The sequence below is a fragment of the Ammospiza caudacuta genome, chromosome 5 (assembly GCF_027887145.1).
Source record: "Ammospiza caudacuta isolate bAmmCau1 chromosome 5, bAmmCau1.pri, whole genome shotgun sequence".
NCBI classification, from domain to species: Eukaryota; Metazoa; Chordata; class Aves; order Passeriformes; family Passerellidae; genus Ammospiza; species Ammospiza caudacuta.
This window is the reverse complement of record NC_080597.1, coordinates 41,075,692-41,092,397: the sequence shown is the minus strand read 5'-3', so window position 1 is coordinate 41,092,397 and position 16,706 is coordinate 41,075,692. Positions and strand designations below refer to the sequence as shown.

The 16,706-nt window shown below is 36.4% G+C and overlaps 1 protein-coding gene across 2 annotated transcripts in view; it reads right to left on the bottom strand.

Annotated features, from left to right (window-relative positions):
- NAP1L1 (nucleosome assembly protein 1 like 1) overlaps nt 1-16,706 on the bottom strand; it is a 28,691-nt gene that overhangs the window by 7,064 nt on the left and 4,921 nt on the right. For both annotated transcript variants that reach the window (XM_058806119.1, XM_058806121.1), the window contains exons 2-11: nt 7,727-7,761; nt 6,958-7,046; nt 5,763-5,865; nt 4,537-4,678; nt 3,997-4,077; nt 3,665-3,793; nt 3,088-3,159; nt 2,327-2,466; nt 453-598; nt 332-351 (exon numbers count right to left, since the gene is read on the bottom strand). In XM_058806119.1, the coding sequence (XP_058662102.1) occupies nt 332-351; nt 453-598; nt 2,327-2,466; nt 3,088-3,159; nt 3,665-3,793; nt 3,997-4,077; nt 4,537-4,678; nt 5,763-5,865; nt 6,958-7,046; nt 7,727-7,743 (939 nt within the window). In that variant the 5' untranslated portion in view covers nt 7,744-7,761. The remainder of the gene's footprint in view (nt 1-331; nt 352-452; nt 599-2,326; nt 2,467-3,087; nt 3,160-3,664; nt 3,794-3,996; nt 4,078-4,536; nt 4,679-5,762; nt 5,866-6,957; nt 7,047-7,726; nt 7,762-16,706) is intronic.

Genomic DNA, 16,706 nt, shown 5'->3' with positions numbered 1-16,706 from the left:
TTCAGCCATTAGATAAAATCATCCAAAGAACACCTGAAGGGAGAGACTTACACCACCCATTAGATCAAAGACTAATAACGTAGATCACTACATTTCTACAACTGTTAACAATCCACAAGGTAGCTTTCAGGAAACATAAGCTATTAAAGTTGACTAAACTAAACTCTACCATCCAACTCAAACATTCCTCCTGAAAAAGAAAACTGAAATACATACTAGTCTTCATAAATAGTCTCAGTTAAAGACAGAAGCAGTTAAAGCTGAGGCTGTTTAACAAATTTTAAAATTCCATAAACACGCCATCATTATTTTTTTAAATAAGCCAACTTACCAGATCTCCACTTTCAGGAACTGTAGGAAAAAAAAAAAGCAGAAGTGAGTGAGATACATTCTACATCTAAAGTTAATACATGTAGCATTAACTAGTGTTATATTACTAGTGTTTAGTTTACCTTCAGGAGGACTGAAGAAGTTGAAGAAAGAGTCATTGGAAACAGTTTTTGTAACTGTCCTGACTGTTCCACGGCCCTTATGTTTTTGCTTCTTCTTAATGGTTTTCAAAGTAACATTCTTTCCTTTTTTCCAGTCTATTTGGCAACTAAAGAGTAAAAAAAAAGCCAAATTACAGGGAAAAAACCCACAACCACCTGCAGCTTAATACCATTCCCCTTGTTACGAGTATCTACTGAGACTATCACAACTGCAAGAGATAGAGGGAAGAAAGAATATTAAGTTAGTATTTATTTAGTCCTATCTTTTCATTAGTTTATCGGTTGAGAACGAGAGTAACAGGCTAATATTTTAGGATTATTTCCATCCAGAATTTTTTCCTTCTCCACTCAATCTCTGAAATGCTAATTTTCATTAGCTACCAAATAGTGCCTAGTTTTCTATCAACAGCTAGTACTGCACCAATTTTAGAGCCTCCCATCCATTGTAAAGCAATGTCATATTTGGGCATATTAGTAATATGCCAAAGTTCACCACATCCATCATTATAACCAGTAAGCCCCTAAAACAATGCATCAAACAAGCATGTAGGTTTTGGCTGATTTTGAGTTGTTTGTGGGGGTTTTGTCATCTTGTGTTATATTCATTTGTTTGGGTTTTGGTTTTTTTAACTCTATTCTGCTTACAGAGCAAAATCATGCCTACAGGCTTCCCTAACAGTCAAAGCATTCTGGTGACAAGTAAATGAAAAGTCACATCAGTGAAAGTAACTGCATTTGCAGAAGTTTCTGGATTAGATTCTTTTACAGACTCAAAGGAATTCAGTGAGTTGCTTTGGGACAAGAAGGGGCCATCCTAGCTACAAGAGAAAACAAGGACTAGGAGTTAATAATTTTTATAGAAGCAGTGGCAACTCACACCAAACCCTGTCAAGATTCATGATTTGCCAATCAGTCCAAACTGGGGAAGACAAAACAGTTTAATCAAAGCTACCCAAGCATTTAAAATTAAATCTTACAGGACTTAGGAAAATATGTTAAGTGACTGGGAAATAAAGAGGCAAAAAGTCAGTATGAGCAACTGGAGATTAATTTTAGAGCAAAACCAACACTGACTATGCAGTGATAGTCTGTAACTCAGTTGTTATCACTCAGAAGAACAGTCAGAACACTGTGGAGACATGAACACAAAAGTTACTGAACAGGCCCAAGTGTACTCATAAGAATAGTTATGTACAACATAGTTTTCTCTCATCCCTCTGTTCACAAAAAAGGGAAACGTAGCAGAAAAAATTACTTAACTAATTTAAAACAGGAGATTTCACTAAGAAAGCAGTGTGACAGCTTTTTAAAAAGAGTAACCTGGAATTATGAGGACTATTCTCCATTTCTCAAATAGACAGAAATTCAAAGGCAAACATTCAACGCTTATAAAACAAAATGGATAACTGCAATATAAAAAATAAATCTGATATAAATTCCCCAAAATGCAGCATGTCAGAAATACAAAAGTATTTATAAAAGCAATCAAATTCTAGCAAAAGGTATACAGGCCTACTAAAAGATACTAAAAGATTTCAATTCCCCTTTAGCGACTGCAGAACAGTAGTTCTAAACAAATATTGACTATATTTTTATTTATATGCTTATATAATATATATGCTTATAAATTACGCAATACAAATAATGTTTTTCTATATTGTATTGAAGTTATTGGTAACAACAAAAAACCTCATATCAAACCTAGCTGTTCCCAAGTTACTAGGGGAAGTATCTTTTCCAGCATCTCCCCAAGATGCTGTAAAACTCTACAGCTGGATAATGCTAAGGACAAAGCTGCTATATTGCTTGCCTTAATAGTATCTATTAGCACTTACCCTGTACAACCCATGATTTCTGGTCCGTCAAAGGAAAAGGGATCAGAATCATCTGGCTCTGACCTCATTCTATACGTCTTTGTCAACACTTCATTTGTGAAGTAGTCGTTTGGTTCAAAGTGAAATTCTAATGTGAAACTCTTAAAAAGAATTGCAGAACAGTAACTTTAATTATTTACAAACACCTTTAAATTCTTAACACCTAAATCCAAGCAGTACACATGCAACAGAATACACCTTTCTCCAATACACGCATAACTTATTCTAGAATTTGCCACCCAAGTTGTACAAAGATCTTAAAATCTTTTCATTTACTTGATCTTGCACTTTCTAGTTATTGTACTGCTGGCAGTAATGACAGATCTCCCAGCACACAGATTTCCTGCTACTAACGTATAGGGAGAATTTCCAAATTTAAAAATATTTTAACTTAGAAAATGGTCTGATTTCTGCCAGGGAAATATATGAAATTACAGCAGTTACACAAAAAGTACCCAAAGGTATCAAAATGCAATGGTGAAACCTAAATTATCAGCTGTTAAGGCAAATCTCATCAGAAGCTGAAGGCTAAATTCAGTATACACTCATTCACAGGGTGATGCAAGATTAGCACTAGACCTTGTACTGCTTTCTCAGAAGCAGCAGCTGTATATTTTCTCATGATTTCCACAAGACAATTGGCTATCACAGACCATGTTGCTAAAATACAAATAATTCTTAAGATAACATAAAAGTAATCTTGTTTAATAAGTCAAACTAACCATAGGTTGTCCAACTTCTGAAAATTTCACTTTTATATCTTTTAAGTATTTCAGGATAGGTTCATCATGTTCCTGTAGAGAAAACACAGTGTATTTAATTTTCATAACATTCAATTACACACAGATTTAAGGCCTCACAGAGATAAAAAGCCATGTTTAGAACAAGTTTGACTTAAAAAAAAAAAACCTTGTAACAACACTGAAATACTTCCATGAACATGACCAGCAGATGGCAACAATGGCTGTTACAGAGTCCCCAGTACAGTACACAACCAAAACCCACGCTAACACCACATACAATTTTTAGTCCTGTCTAACACACTTGTCACACACACTTCTATAAACACCAAAAATTCCTTAGTATCGTAGAATAGGTTCAAGAAATAAAACAGCAGGGAGGTATTTCAGTACTCTGTACTCTCACTTGAAAAGTTAACAGAGATGACATCCAAGTAACAGTTCCATAGCAATAGCTCTCCAACAGACATATAGAGTATCAAAGTGTTTCCACTGCTTTCTTAAAGACACTTGGATTAATTACCAATGCAACTTTAAACAAAGCTAGACCACTGCCTACCTGAACCATATCACTGAGTAAGTCCACATTCTTGAATACTGTCAGCCAAAACTCAGGGATTCCTTTAGGGTCTTCTTTTTCTTCATCTTTTTTTTCTTCTTCAAGCTTAGCTTTCTCTTTCATCTCATCCTTGATAAAATAAAAATATTTGGTTTCCTTAATTTTAAGAGGTTCATCATAAGGTTCATCAGTTCTTTGTTGATATCAGTGTCATGTGGATGTTTAAGCAACCATTAAGAATTAGCATCATTACTAATAGCAAATAATCATTACAAACCTCTTGTTTCATGCTAAAGCTTGAGACATTGATGAGAACTAATTAAGATACTCACTGAAATTTCTTCGTCAGCATCTGCTTTCCATTCACATTCCTCTTCTGTAGGTTCATAAATGGCATTGATGATTTCACTTCGCTGGAAGATTAAACCAAGAATAGTTTTTCATTTCCTAGTCATTGCAATCAGCAATGCCCTAACCAATAAATTCCTAATCCTAAATTACACAATTAGTAATACATTAACTATCTACCTTTTCTTATGGCTCTAGAAGATTGATTCAGCAGTTAGGAGGTTTACAACACACTAAAATAAACACCAAAGTCCCAGAAAAGTTACAGTATCATCTGACATTTGCTCAATTAAAATGAGGTTTGATATACTGAAGTCATTTTGGTAACTATGGAACAGACTTAACTTTTCACTCTCTCAATCTTAGTTATATTCACTTCAATGGCAAAATTGTATCAATTGAATTGAAGGCACACATATGAGACCAAAGTAATTTGGAACATGAGTAAGTGTTCTGGTTTTTATAATCCCTTGCTGTATTTTAGATGAAGCTTTAAAGTACAAATCAGAGTAGCACTAAAATACCTTGTCAAATAAGGGCTGATAGAGTGCAGCATACTTTCTTTCCAGCTCATGAACTTCCTCATAGAACTTTGCTTCTATCTGTGCACACTGAACTTGAAGATTCTTGAGAGCATTCACACGTCTTTTAACAACTTTAGGCAAGCTGAAAAATTCAGTGACAGAACTGTTACCAACACTGCATTTTAAGGACATATTGATCTCTCCTTAGCCAGACCCCTTGCAAGTTAACCAACTTGTACCACAACACATTTTACACTCTGTTTTAAGATTTAGAAAGTTTAAATCAAAGCTGCAACCACTTCCACCAATGACATTGAAATCCTTAGCACAAACTCTTGAACTGAGGCTCAACCACAGTTAAAACCAGAGTATTCCAGACACCTGGGTAAATCATGAGAGAAATTTGTGCAATAAATCTTCCTTCTAAAAACAAGTTCTACATTATTAATGAGTTACAAAGTAAAATCACAGTATTGAGTACAACTAAGAAAGGTCTCACCATTAATTTGTTTGGTTTCATGAAAAAGTTCAAGACAGTTGTTATTTTTCGCTTAGATATTTACTCTTCAAAATTTGCTGCTTTGTTTCACTGACTGCAGCAGCTAATAGCACTGTCTTTAAACACACTGTCTGACCCAAAGTGAGCCAGAACTGGTTTGCTAAATGAGACACTGCACTACAAATGTGCAAAAGGAAAGCAATTACTGCATGCCTCATAAATGCAGATCAACTACAGAAAATTTTGGCAAGAATTTATAGCAAGTTTTGATACTGAGAAAACCACATGAAGTACTGCTAATAACATTGCTGTATCAGCTAATGCTTACAGTCTAAGCATAAAATTACTATGCTAGAGACACCAGGCCTCCAAGCATCTGTCCAGTTTAAATAACTGATGTTTCATGACCAAGGCAAAGCTACAAAAGAGATTCCAAGGATCAGGAAAGTATGCTAACAAGTGTGCCATACTGTAACTGCAGAGGAAAACATCAGCTACTAAATGCTAAATATTAGCATTCTTCATGAAACTTCAAATAAAATCTCTTCAATTCTGAGATGCACTGCAAACAGACTATATCAGTTTTTCTGCTATCTGAGCAGATAAAACTACATAAACAGTGGTTTATGACCATAAACCATAGATAACACTGTTCAGAAAACATTTTAAAAGAAACATTTTAACAGAACCATTTTAACACTCTGCTCATACTAAACCAATGTTGTACCTTTCTACATATCCTGCAGATGTTCCTACCAGACCATCAAGTCTTTCCTGAAGGGCTGCAAGAATCTGAGGATTTTGCATCATCTGCACAGTCAACTGCCGAGCTGAATTAAAAAAGAAGATTAAGTAAGCACAAAGTGCATCTTCTGGCACCAATCTTGAAAGAAAGAATTGTGCATAAAGAAAATTAGACAAGCAAGAATTACAGATGCAGAAGAACTGTTTAAAACTGTGTGAAGCCTCCCTAATACCAAAATATGTTTCTGATTTATAAAATCTGATTTATGTATAGGATTTCTAGAGTATAATTTCCACTCTGATTCTCATCTAAAATAACTGGGAAATCACTGAAAATACACATTATTCATCTCTAGGCTCCTGTGGGACACCTGAATACTTACCATTTAATTACTGTAGGCCATTTAATTACTTCAGCTAATTAGCGCTCCCCAAAATTTTGCAATCCAGTTTTGAAAACACTTCTTTCGATAGATTAGCGAAGTATACCATCTTGAGCAAAATGTTCTATTTCAATGTTATTATTCTGCTTGGGCAAACTTGAAACATGGCACTATCAGCAGTCCAAGTAATTTTATTGCAGAGATTATTAGTTATTTCTCTTTTGGCTAATTGCTCTTTAGATTCCATCTGTGCCCCCACACTTCAAATACAAAGCATGATTAAGACTGTTCAGCACTGACAAAACAAGTATTCTGATACGTGCTTACGTTATTTGTTGAGGGGGGAATAAAAAAGAATTTATTAATTTCAAGAGTGGTAACACTAAGCATGATTTGTTCTGTTCACTGTCAACTCAACAGGAAATTATTAGCAACTAATCAAAAGTAAGAGATACACATACACACATATGCACACATTAATTTTTTATACTCAAAACTTCATGTTTTAAGTTTTTAAATAATCCTGTTACATATCCACAATAATCCTGTCTTTTCCAATTATACAGGTGGCTGGCACTGCATGAACCTGGTATTAAACATGACTACAATGAGTAACTGCAACTAATAAAAATCACTCAATTTGAAAGAAAAAGTCCTTGCTTCAGAACTTAAACACAATTGTCCATCTGAAATTGTTTTACCACTTCCTATTTTTTTTGCAGTAAAAACTTTTTAACACACTAACTAGAAAGCACATACGCTTAGAAGTTTAGAAACTCTTCATTTCAACATTACCTTTGCTGTTGGCATCTTCGCCAGTTTCTTCTTCTTCTACTTCTTCAACATCCTCCATATCCTGCTGATCAAGTTCTGACTGTTCTTTGCTATTAGAAATATTCAGTAACAAGTTCATTCAATCAAGTAGTTAATTTTATAATATACTCTAAGGAGCTTAAAAAGCTCAAACTAGAGGTTATGTTGGTAGAAACAAACTGTTGCATCTTTTGACCTTTGACAAGCGAGTCTTAATAGACAAACAAAACCAATTTTGTCTTCACAGAAGTTTCACACTTGACAATCCCAGAACAGTTTACAGAATTAGCAACTTTCCAGAATTACAAAGTTTCTTTCTATAAAAAACTCCATCTCCTGCTCTTATCAACCAGTCAAAGCCTCCTTCTGCTCCACATATCTTCCTTAAGAGTGGGTAGGATCACCTACATTATACTTTGAATGCCACAAAATAAGAGCACTCAAAGTATAGAAAGAACCCTACATGGAGTGAAACAATAGGAATGGGCAATATTATCTGGTTTTCCCCTCCAGAATTCCAACTAATATAGGAAGTTGACTCATGCCTTCTTCCACTTTCTTATTTACTTACAATTAAGATCACAAACCCATTTATCATGAGCAACATAAGCTTTTCTCCTCAGGTCTTGCCACAGTGCTCAAGGTCAGTGTGCAGACCCTGCCTATCCACTATCTGGAGAGCCCAGCCACGTCAAGTACAGCACAGGACACACTCAGAGCTGCAGTAAAATCATGGACAGATTTTACTTACTTGTCTACGTCTGCCATTCTGCAAGACTTCAAACACTAGGGAAAATAAAGAAAAAAAACATATTAGAACAGGAGCACTAGATTTCAGTTATAAACTCTATGGCCGCATGCCATAATACTAAAAGAAACAAAATCATGTCAGCTTTATGAAACGTGATAAATATATATTAGTCTGAAGCGTGGCACATCTCCCTTGCACATTTTGAGCTGTCAGTCTTTAAAACATACAGAGATTTTGAAAAACTTCATTCTGGTTTAGAACCTATAGATCTAGTCACATAAACTGAAGTACCAAGTACCAGCAAAACACCATGTTGAGTTTCGGATTGTAGGACTGTTCTAATATCACTGACTGAAAATTAGTCCTAAGTATAAAATTGGAATATAACCTGAGAAAAACTGAAGCAAAAAGGGTGCTGGTAACTGTTTAATCATTTCCAGCATCTGATTGCAGACAGAACATACTTACAGCTAAACCAATTGGAGAATGAAGACGCCTTTTCATGGCTTTACTTTTAATCCTAACTTTACAAAACCAATCCAAGTCATTCCTCAGAATAGCCACAATATTGCAACATTTTACAAAAAAAATTATGCCAGGTGCCAGGATAAAATTTTTTAACATGACCAATTCCCATGCTCAGAATGATCACAATTTTTTAAAATATCTTAGTGAAATCATAAACATATTCCATACACAGTAACTAGAAGCATTTAATATTGAGACTATTGCAAATCTTGCATACCATGAAGAACCCATGTTCTCAAATATATTATAAAATGAGTAACATTTTCTACCAGCAAAACAGTACTTGGGAGTATATTCTCCAAAAAGATCTTTCAGGTAACTTGAAGTCTAACACAATACTATGCACAAGAAAACACTTTCCTTTTATTACCAACTGCCAGTAATTCAGGAGGCTCCAACTACCAGGAATAATTTGCTGGCCCAGAAAGCAAGGAAACGAATGCTTTGGAGTCTCCATTTTACCTGCTCTCCTGTAAGCTAAACAAATTGAAATTTCCTTCAGAAATTTCAACTCCTTACAATGCATTCAAATGGGAATTTTAGCAAAGTGTTGCACGGATGTGTTCCAGAAAAAGAGAAAACTGCATTTGATCTACTGAAGTGTAACACAAAAACACAATCCCAGTAATTAACAGTCAATATGAAGAAACATCTTAGAATCTTCAGAAATAAACTCCCACATTTTATGTAAATATAATCTAAATATAGTTTTTCTGGTGCCATAAATACTTCCCAAGAATTACATGGAAATAAGGCATCTGATGTCCACCTCATTTAGGACCACAATTTCATAGCACCAAATAAAGATCTAGAATGTAATAATAAAGATTCAATTCCTTAATATCCAGAAAAACTAGAGAACCAAAGCCATCTATTTCAGAAAAATAATACAGTATTTGCTAATAAATAGGATGGGAGCACTGCAATAAATCAAAGAAAATCTAACAATTCAGTAAGAAGAATTACAGCAATATTCTTGACTCATTTTATTCAGATCACATTTGCTTGTCTTGTGATTTCAGTTTTACCCATGTAACAATTCCCTGCAACAATTCAAAAGACTCTCCTTTGAATATCATTCTCAAAGATAGCATACACTGAAGACCTACAGAAACAACATACTACAATTACAACTCTCATATACAGGGCCCTGTTTTACTTGAGCAATGTAGCAATTAGCATTATTTTTGATGTACACAATATTGCATCCATGAAAAATATACTACTTTTTCCTTACACACTTCCTCTTAACTTGTTTTTAATGCATTTCAAGAAGACTGATAGTATTGCTGTGCAAAAGAGCACAAGATGCACAGCTCACCTGCCTCTCATACATTTTTCTGCAAATCCAACATAGTGATGCTCCTTGCAGAGACCAGCAATTCCTTTCTCTGTTCTCCCTATCAAAAAACACTTTAATTTCCATAACACAGGAGGTAGTTCTTTTAACAAACAAGAGACCAGTGGCAGCACAAACCCTGTGGTCTCTCCAAGTCAATGGGCTAGATCAAACAGCAGCTGAAACACCTCAGAGGTTTTCTGAAAGAGACCAACTTCCACAGTTCATTTAAACATTTTTTCCCAAATGAATACAAGAGTGGCTATAAACAAATGATGCCTAAAAACTTTAAGAAGCATCCATCCCACCTCCAACAAGGGCCATTAGCCAATACATTGGAAAAAAGCCAATACATTGGAAAAAATTCATGGTAAGAATTCTCCCAGAAACACTTGTAGCTTTCAATTACGTTCAGCAAAAACACACTGGATCAGAAGTGCAGGTATTTGACAACGTCATAACAAATTTTTATTTCAGAAACTAGTCCTCATTTTCCCTAGAACCAGCAGGTAAGCTGATGATATCACTCAAGTTTCTCAGGTGCAATATTCAGCTCAGAGACCAGTTCAATGATTTTTCTACACTATGCAACTGTGTAGCAGAGAAAGTTTCACCAGCAGCCTCCTGTTACTGAATTCCTCACTGGGCCCTTATTTTCAACCTCTGAACAACTACTTGTCATCACAAACTTTCCTCCATCCTCTCACTGTTCATCCTCTTTCCAAGATCATTTCTGACCGTGCTAAAGGCATTCATCTTGCTACAGCACCCTGTGGGACTCCAGCATGTGCCTCTCTCCTCATTGCAATGGGCAGTTATCACCCTCTGCTTCCTGACTCTTAAAACAATCCCTGCAAGCACTGTATGGTTTCAAATTATGGCCCAGTTTACTCAGAGAGTTTGAATAACATTCTTCAAAGACTTTTTTGAAATTAAAATAGACTGTATCAAGCAGCTGTCAGCTTCAGAGCCTCCCTCCAGTGCATTTCTCTCTCTCATCCAATTTTTCCTATTCTCCTTGCAGCAGTCTTTTTCATGTCCCATCCTTTAATCTTCCCTCCAGTTTTTACACAACTCAGTATCAGAATGTACACAGTTGGAAGAGTTCTTCTGCAAACTGAGGAGATACTAGTGTCTGTCATGACAATTATCTGCCAGCTCTAGACAACTGTTCTTGAGTAAGGAGACTACAAGGCACTGCCAAGAAAACTATGCTGGCAGACATTTAGGCTAATCTGTGCAACCCACTAGCATGGAAGAGATGTAGTTGCACCACATTTTGTTTACTGTCATTTACTTAACCATAAGTTTCTCTGCAAACACAGCTCAACTGGCTAAAAAAACCCAAACAGAAACAAAAACACTGCAAAAAAGCACTGAGAAAACACATTCCTTGAGAGCAAACAACCTCCACTATCTCTGAGCAGCGCCCAGCTCAAGGTCCTGGTCTAGTCTTCAGAGTTCCAAATACACTACATACCACAATCAATAAAATTTTAATAGATCACTGCAGTATTTATTTTGCAGGATCTCCCCAGCAATAAATATTGAAATATAGAACTCCTATCAATCCACTTGCCATAAGACACAGTTCATTCATAGGTGTATTTACTTTCATAAACAGCAGCTACACCTTGGCATGTGAGCAACATAACCACTAACATCACTCCCTGAAGTAGTGCCAGGGAGATATCAGCTCACCAGTTGTCACTGCAGGATTATAACAAACCTGGATACACCTGGTGTGTTACTTCAAGCCTCAGTGTCTAGGTAACTGTTTTGGACTAAGATACTGCTTGGAATATAGGAGTCCTGACTGCATGAAGAGGCTTATGAGCACAGGTAAAGAGTAGTCTACACCCCTGCATAAAGCCAGCATGCAAAAAACCTTAAAAATATAAATATACACCTTAGTAAAATATTTTACTTCCCTCTTACTTGAACAGCTACAGCCACTAACTGTTTGAATGCAGTAGATGCATTAGCATCAAATACAGAGGCACCCACTGGCTTTACTTACAATGTTTTGCTGCTCATTGTAAAAATATGCAGAAGAAAAGCAACAGTTATCTCTTCAGGGCTTGAAAGAGAATGCGTAGGAAGTTCATGCTACAAAAAGAAAGCAAAAGTACAGAAAAGCAAGGTACAGTGCAAATTTCCTATAGGTTTAAATTAAAAATCTCTTTCATACAGGTACCTTAAGCTTGCCTGCCATCACAAGAAAGCACATTCTTTATCAAAATCAAAAGGTTGGAAGACTTAATCCAGCACTAGCTTACCCACTGTTTTGAGTGTATCCTCCAGAACTACTAAAAATTAGCAAAACTCCCCTAAAATTTAAAACTTATCAAAACTGTGTGACAATTTGTTATTTTCATTAGGCTTAAAGGACACAGTCTTGTTAAACTGTCATTTTTTTTTACAAAATGGAGTTTGATACAAGCAGAATGTTCACGTGTTCATCCTCAAGTAAGTCATTAGTGAGCTTTCAGTTTTCAAGGGTTTTCGTTTCTTCACTGAGTGATTTTGCATAAGTGAAGACAGAAATACAAACTCCAAGTGTTCAGTGCTTCCTAATCTTTCCTTTATCCACACAGAAACTAGCCTAAGTTTGCAGAGGCACCAGCCATGTTACAGCTAGGACAGAGGCTTTGGTGAGAAGCCTTTCCTAGTTCAGATCAGCTTTACATGTCCCAAGTAAGCACAGGCTATTAGATTACCCGGACATCCGCCCGCCCTCAGGAAGGCAGGTCACAGCGAGGTGAACTACAAGTCAGCTGAGGCAGCAAGACATTCCTGAGACACAGCTCCTCCAGCAAAACATCGGCATTTCTGCACAAGCCCCAGGGCTGCCAGGCTGACAACACATCTCAGCTGTTCAGCAGCTCTGAGCATACCACACCACAAACAGAACCCACAGCCTCCCCTTTCAGCAAACACCTCTTCCCCTTCTCCAGACAAACTGCTCACACAGGAGGACAGCTAGTTGTATTAAAAAAAATCATCAGGATTAAGTCTGGTAAACTATTTGCAATGTGTGCAGAAACCAAAGGTGCCAGACAAATGACATCATACCAGCCAAGTTCAACTCTCACTAAAGACTGGGAAACTCAAGAGCAATATATCCACTAGAAGTTACTTCTAACTGATGCTCTTGCCTAGAATTCCAGGACTTGGAATTCTTAGCTTGTAAGATTTCTCCTTACATCATCATCAATAAATACAGGAAACAAAAATTAAAATATTGTAGAGATCAATTAGAAAACACTCTTTGACTGCACATGGCCAAAACAATTGTCTGGGGTATTTTGCTCAAAATCTCTAACACAAGTTTGTAACTTTAAAGAGCTCAGATGCTCTGCATAGTGATCTTAAAGGTCTTTTCCAACCTAAACAATTCTGTGAGAACTGAGTGACTGTTTAAAAAGTGCACAGTACATGGTATAGAGTTTCACACTTCAAATGCCTTGGGACTACAACCCAAAAAATGCATCACTCATTCCAAAACTGTTAGTAGAAGCTATGGTAGCAATCATGGGATAGGGAAATCATTATGAGAGAAGATCATACAGTTCAATAGTAACTAGGAGAAAATTTAGCTCTTCTACACAAAGAAGCAATGGAATAATGTATCAGGTTAAAAATGTCATTTTAAAAGGGAATAAAGCAGAAGACCGGGTGTTTCCTTTATACCTATGAGATCAAATTCATGCATCCATTACCACTAGCATGAAAACTGGTCATGAAACTAAGGGATATTGTACCTATTACTATCCTGAGGGGAGACCTATCACTCCCTGCTACAACCCAAAAGCAGGGTGTAGCTGGGTGGGGAGTAGTCTCTTCCCCAATGTTAACAAACAGGATGAGAGGAAATGGCCTCAAGTTATGCCAGGGCTTGTTTAGATGAGATATTAGGAAAACTTTCTTCACTGAAAAGGTTGTCAGGCACTGCAACAAGCAGCCTAGGGAAGTGGTGCAATCACCATCCCTGGAAGCGCTCAAAAGATGTGTTGATGTGGCACTTGGGGACACAGTTAATCAGTGAACACAGCAGGGTTGGGTTAACAGCTGGACTCAGTCTTAGAGGAGAGGCCTTTTTCAACCTAAACAATTCCATGTTTCTATGATTAACACAGCAGATAAACATGTTAAACAGATAAACACATTATCATTCATCTCAAGGAAAAAATATGGCTTCTTAGGAAAGCTGAAGGTCCAAAAGAAAATCAATCTCAATCAAATGAGCAGGGTAGTGCAGTGCTAGAACATCAACATATCACATCTGTGTAATGAAAGACTTTATCAGCCACTGAACTCTCCAGAGACAATTCCTTTATTAGTGCCACAAAGTTATTCTGTTAACAAAAGATTTCTAACTGTTAATGTAGGAACAAAAATTGACCAAATTTATTTAAATTTGCAAATCTAGAATAGATAATTAAAATTTTCTGCCCAAATATAAGCACAGAACAAGGGAGTATGATCTAATAAAGAACACAATACTAATATAAAAGCTATAAAGTTCTGCATAAAGAGACTAAGGAGTTAAAGGTCAGTGGAAGCAAGGAACCCAGGTGCCTCAATATAGTAACAAGAAGGTGACACTGGACTCTTGCAGTAATTCAAATCCCATCATTTTGACACAACTTATTGTGCTAGCACCAACTCATCCACTATGTGCCAAAAACTCCGTGCCAAAAACTATGTGCCATATACAGTTAACAGCAGACATGCTAACTGGCATGGAGATGTATAGGAATCTTTAGCAGAAGCTGAAGTATGTAGTCCTGACAAAGCGGAAAAGCCCAAGAAATTCAGACAAGAAGCGGCATCTCACATAGCTACAAGAACGACTTGTAGCTATGCCCGTGAGCTTAAATATCCGAGATGGGAAGCACTCATATCATCGTGTGAGAGATACATTCCTTTCATAAAGGAAACAGCCAGTTTCTCTTCTGAATGATCTTCAAGTCAGAGAAAGTAAACCCTGCTGGAAAAGTGTATTGTAGTTCTTCCTCAGCTATGCATACTCCCTTCCTTCCATCAATGTCTGAATGACAGTAAAGTTAAAAACTGTTGAAAGCATTTCTTTGTACTGTGTTAGACCTTCAGTTACCGAGTATCAGCAGGGTCAAGAGACAGAGGCTGTCACAGGCAAGTACCTTTTATAACTCATGAAAAGGGTTAGGCAAGTTTGAAGTTACTGTGACACTGTACTGATACATCTGGCTTATGATAATGTGGAAAAATCCAGATTCTGACTGTAGAGAACAAATAAACATGCTAAAAACATTAGAATGCTGAACCAAGTAACACAACACAACTGAAACTGCTCTTTCCCCTTCAAGTGGTATTATTTTGCACTCCCTAGTAACTCCTGAGGTAAAGGCATCAACTTCATTTGCCAATGCAACTATTTCATTAGTCCTTGCAGGCCTCTGCACAATACATGTATGCATGTTACAGCATGAAAACACATTTTCCACATTTCAACTAAGAAGTGCTCTACACTTGTATGAGAATGCCAGTTGATGGGAAAAAAGTCAAATTCTGCAAAACAAAGCAAAGAGATCATATACAAAAGTAATAATATTACTCAGCTATTAGTAACCTCAGGATTTGTTTTCATTCATGTAGAACCCCACTGTAAGCTTTCCCCTGAACTAATTTTTCTATCAGGAAATGAGGATTCAATCAACAAATACTGAACTCCTCTCTCTGTAGTATTTTTACTGCATTTTAGATAGTGCCTGTTTACTCTTTCAGCAGAAAAGAGCCTCCATACCAAGAAGGAGATGGACTACCAAATTACAAATTAAAATCAGAACTAAACTACATCTGCATGCTTGTCTATGCTACTGACCTGAGCTCCGTGATCATGTTCTAAAAATAGGGTAATTAGTACACAATGTTGCCTTTGTTCTGAATGCCAAGATTCTGCAGCAGAAAACCTAACAAATTGTTTCTACTTAGAACAATCTTTCATTATTAGGTAAGTAACAAGTTTAAATACAAACCTGGAAAAATTAACAAGGATCTTTACTTTTTTTTAAAACAAACTACTTACTATAGGTTTTTATGGTTTTACTTTCCATCACGGATAATGGGAAGAACTGCAGCCATCCTAGAGGGTTGAAATCAAAGTCTTTGTGTATAAAGAAATATTTGAAATTTCCTATGACAGTATTTCCCAACACAGTTCATGTTTTCAGGTATTCAGTTTGTTAAAAAGTGGCAAAGTAATAAAAAAAAAATTGTCTTTAAACAAAGTTCTTCAGGTAGCAGGGTGCACTGTAATAGCTTAATGAAAATCAAACTTGTGCGTGCCACAACATCAAACAATGGGAAAGAGCATTAATTGGCTGCCTAGATGGCCACATAATCAAACACAACCATATTGGCAATTACATTGCTATCTGCAAAACTCACACGCTGCAGCATTCAAGTTTTTATCCAATTTGACTTCAAAAACATCTAAGCATCCTTCTGTGAAAAGAAAGTTATAAAATACTGAAAAAAATGTACACGCTTCAGAAGTGTGCTTTTTGCTAGAACATCTGATGAATGCAATTTTAAATTCATTCACTAATCAAGAAGCCACTGAAATTCCTAAATGTATTTAGCAACTTCTTTGTTAGCTTCTGTTTAGTATTTTTCCTATGGAAGCCAGGCCACTACTAGACCACCAACTTCAAAGTACACAGTTTTCAACTAACAAGTTAGTGTGCACTAAAAAAGAACACAATCAGAACTTTAACACATTTTGGAGGCTATTGGGATGAGATGTTACAATTGGCAGTAGAGACTCAACAGAGGAATGCCCATGGTTATGGTTTCAGCCAGTCACTTTCAAATGAATACAGGTGCCATTTAAAAAGCAATTGCAAACATGTGGTAGGGCTACTGAAAACTTGAATCATGGAACTTGAGCGCTGTTTACAAAGTTATCTTCAGAAATACTCTCTTGTGAATTTCACTCAATCTTGCCTTCAGCAGCAATACGGAGGTATGTGGTACCTCCAAAACACTGAAGATGGTGGTTAAAGAATCAAGAGGCTGTGTCATGAATATCTCCCCAGCTCAAACATAGCAAGTATGCATCTGATAAAG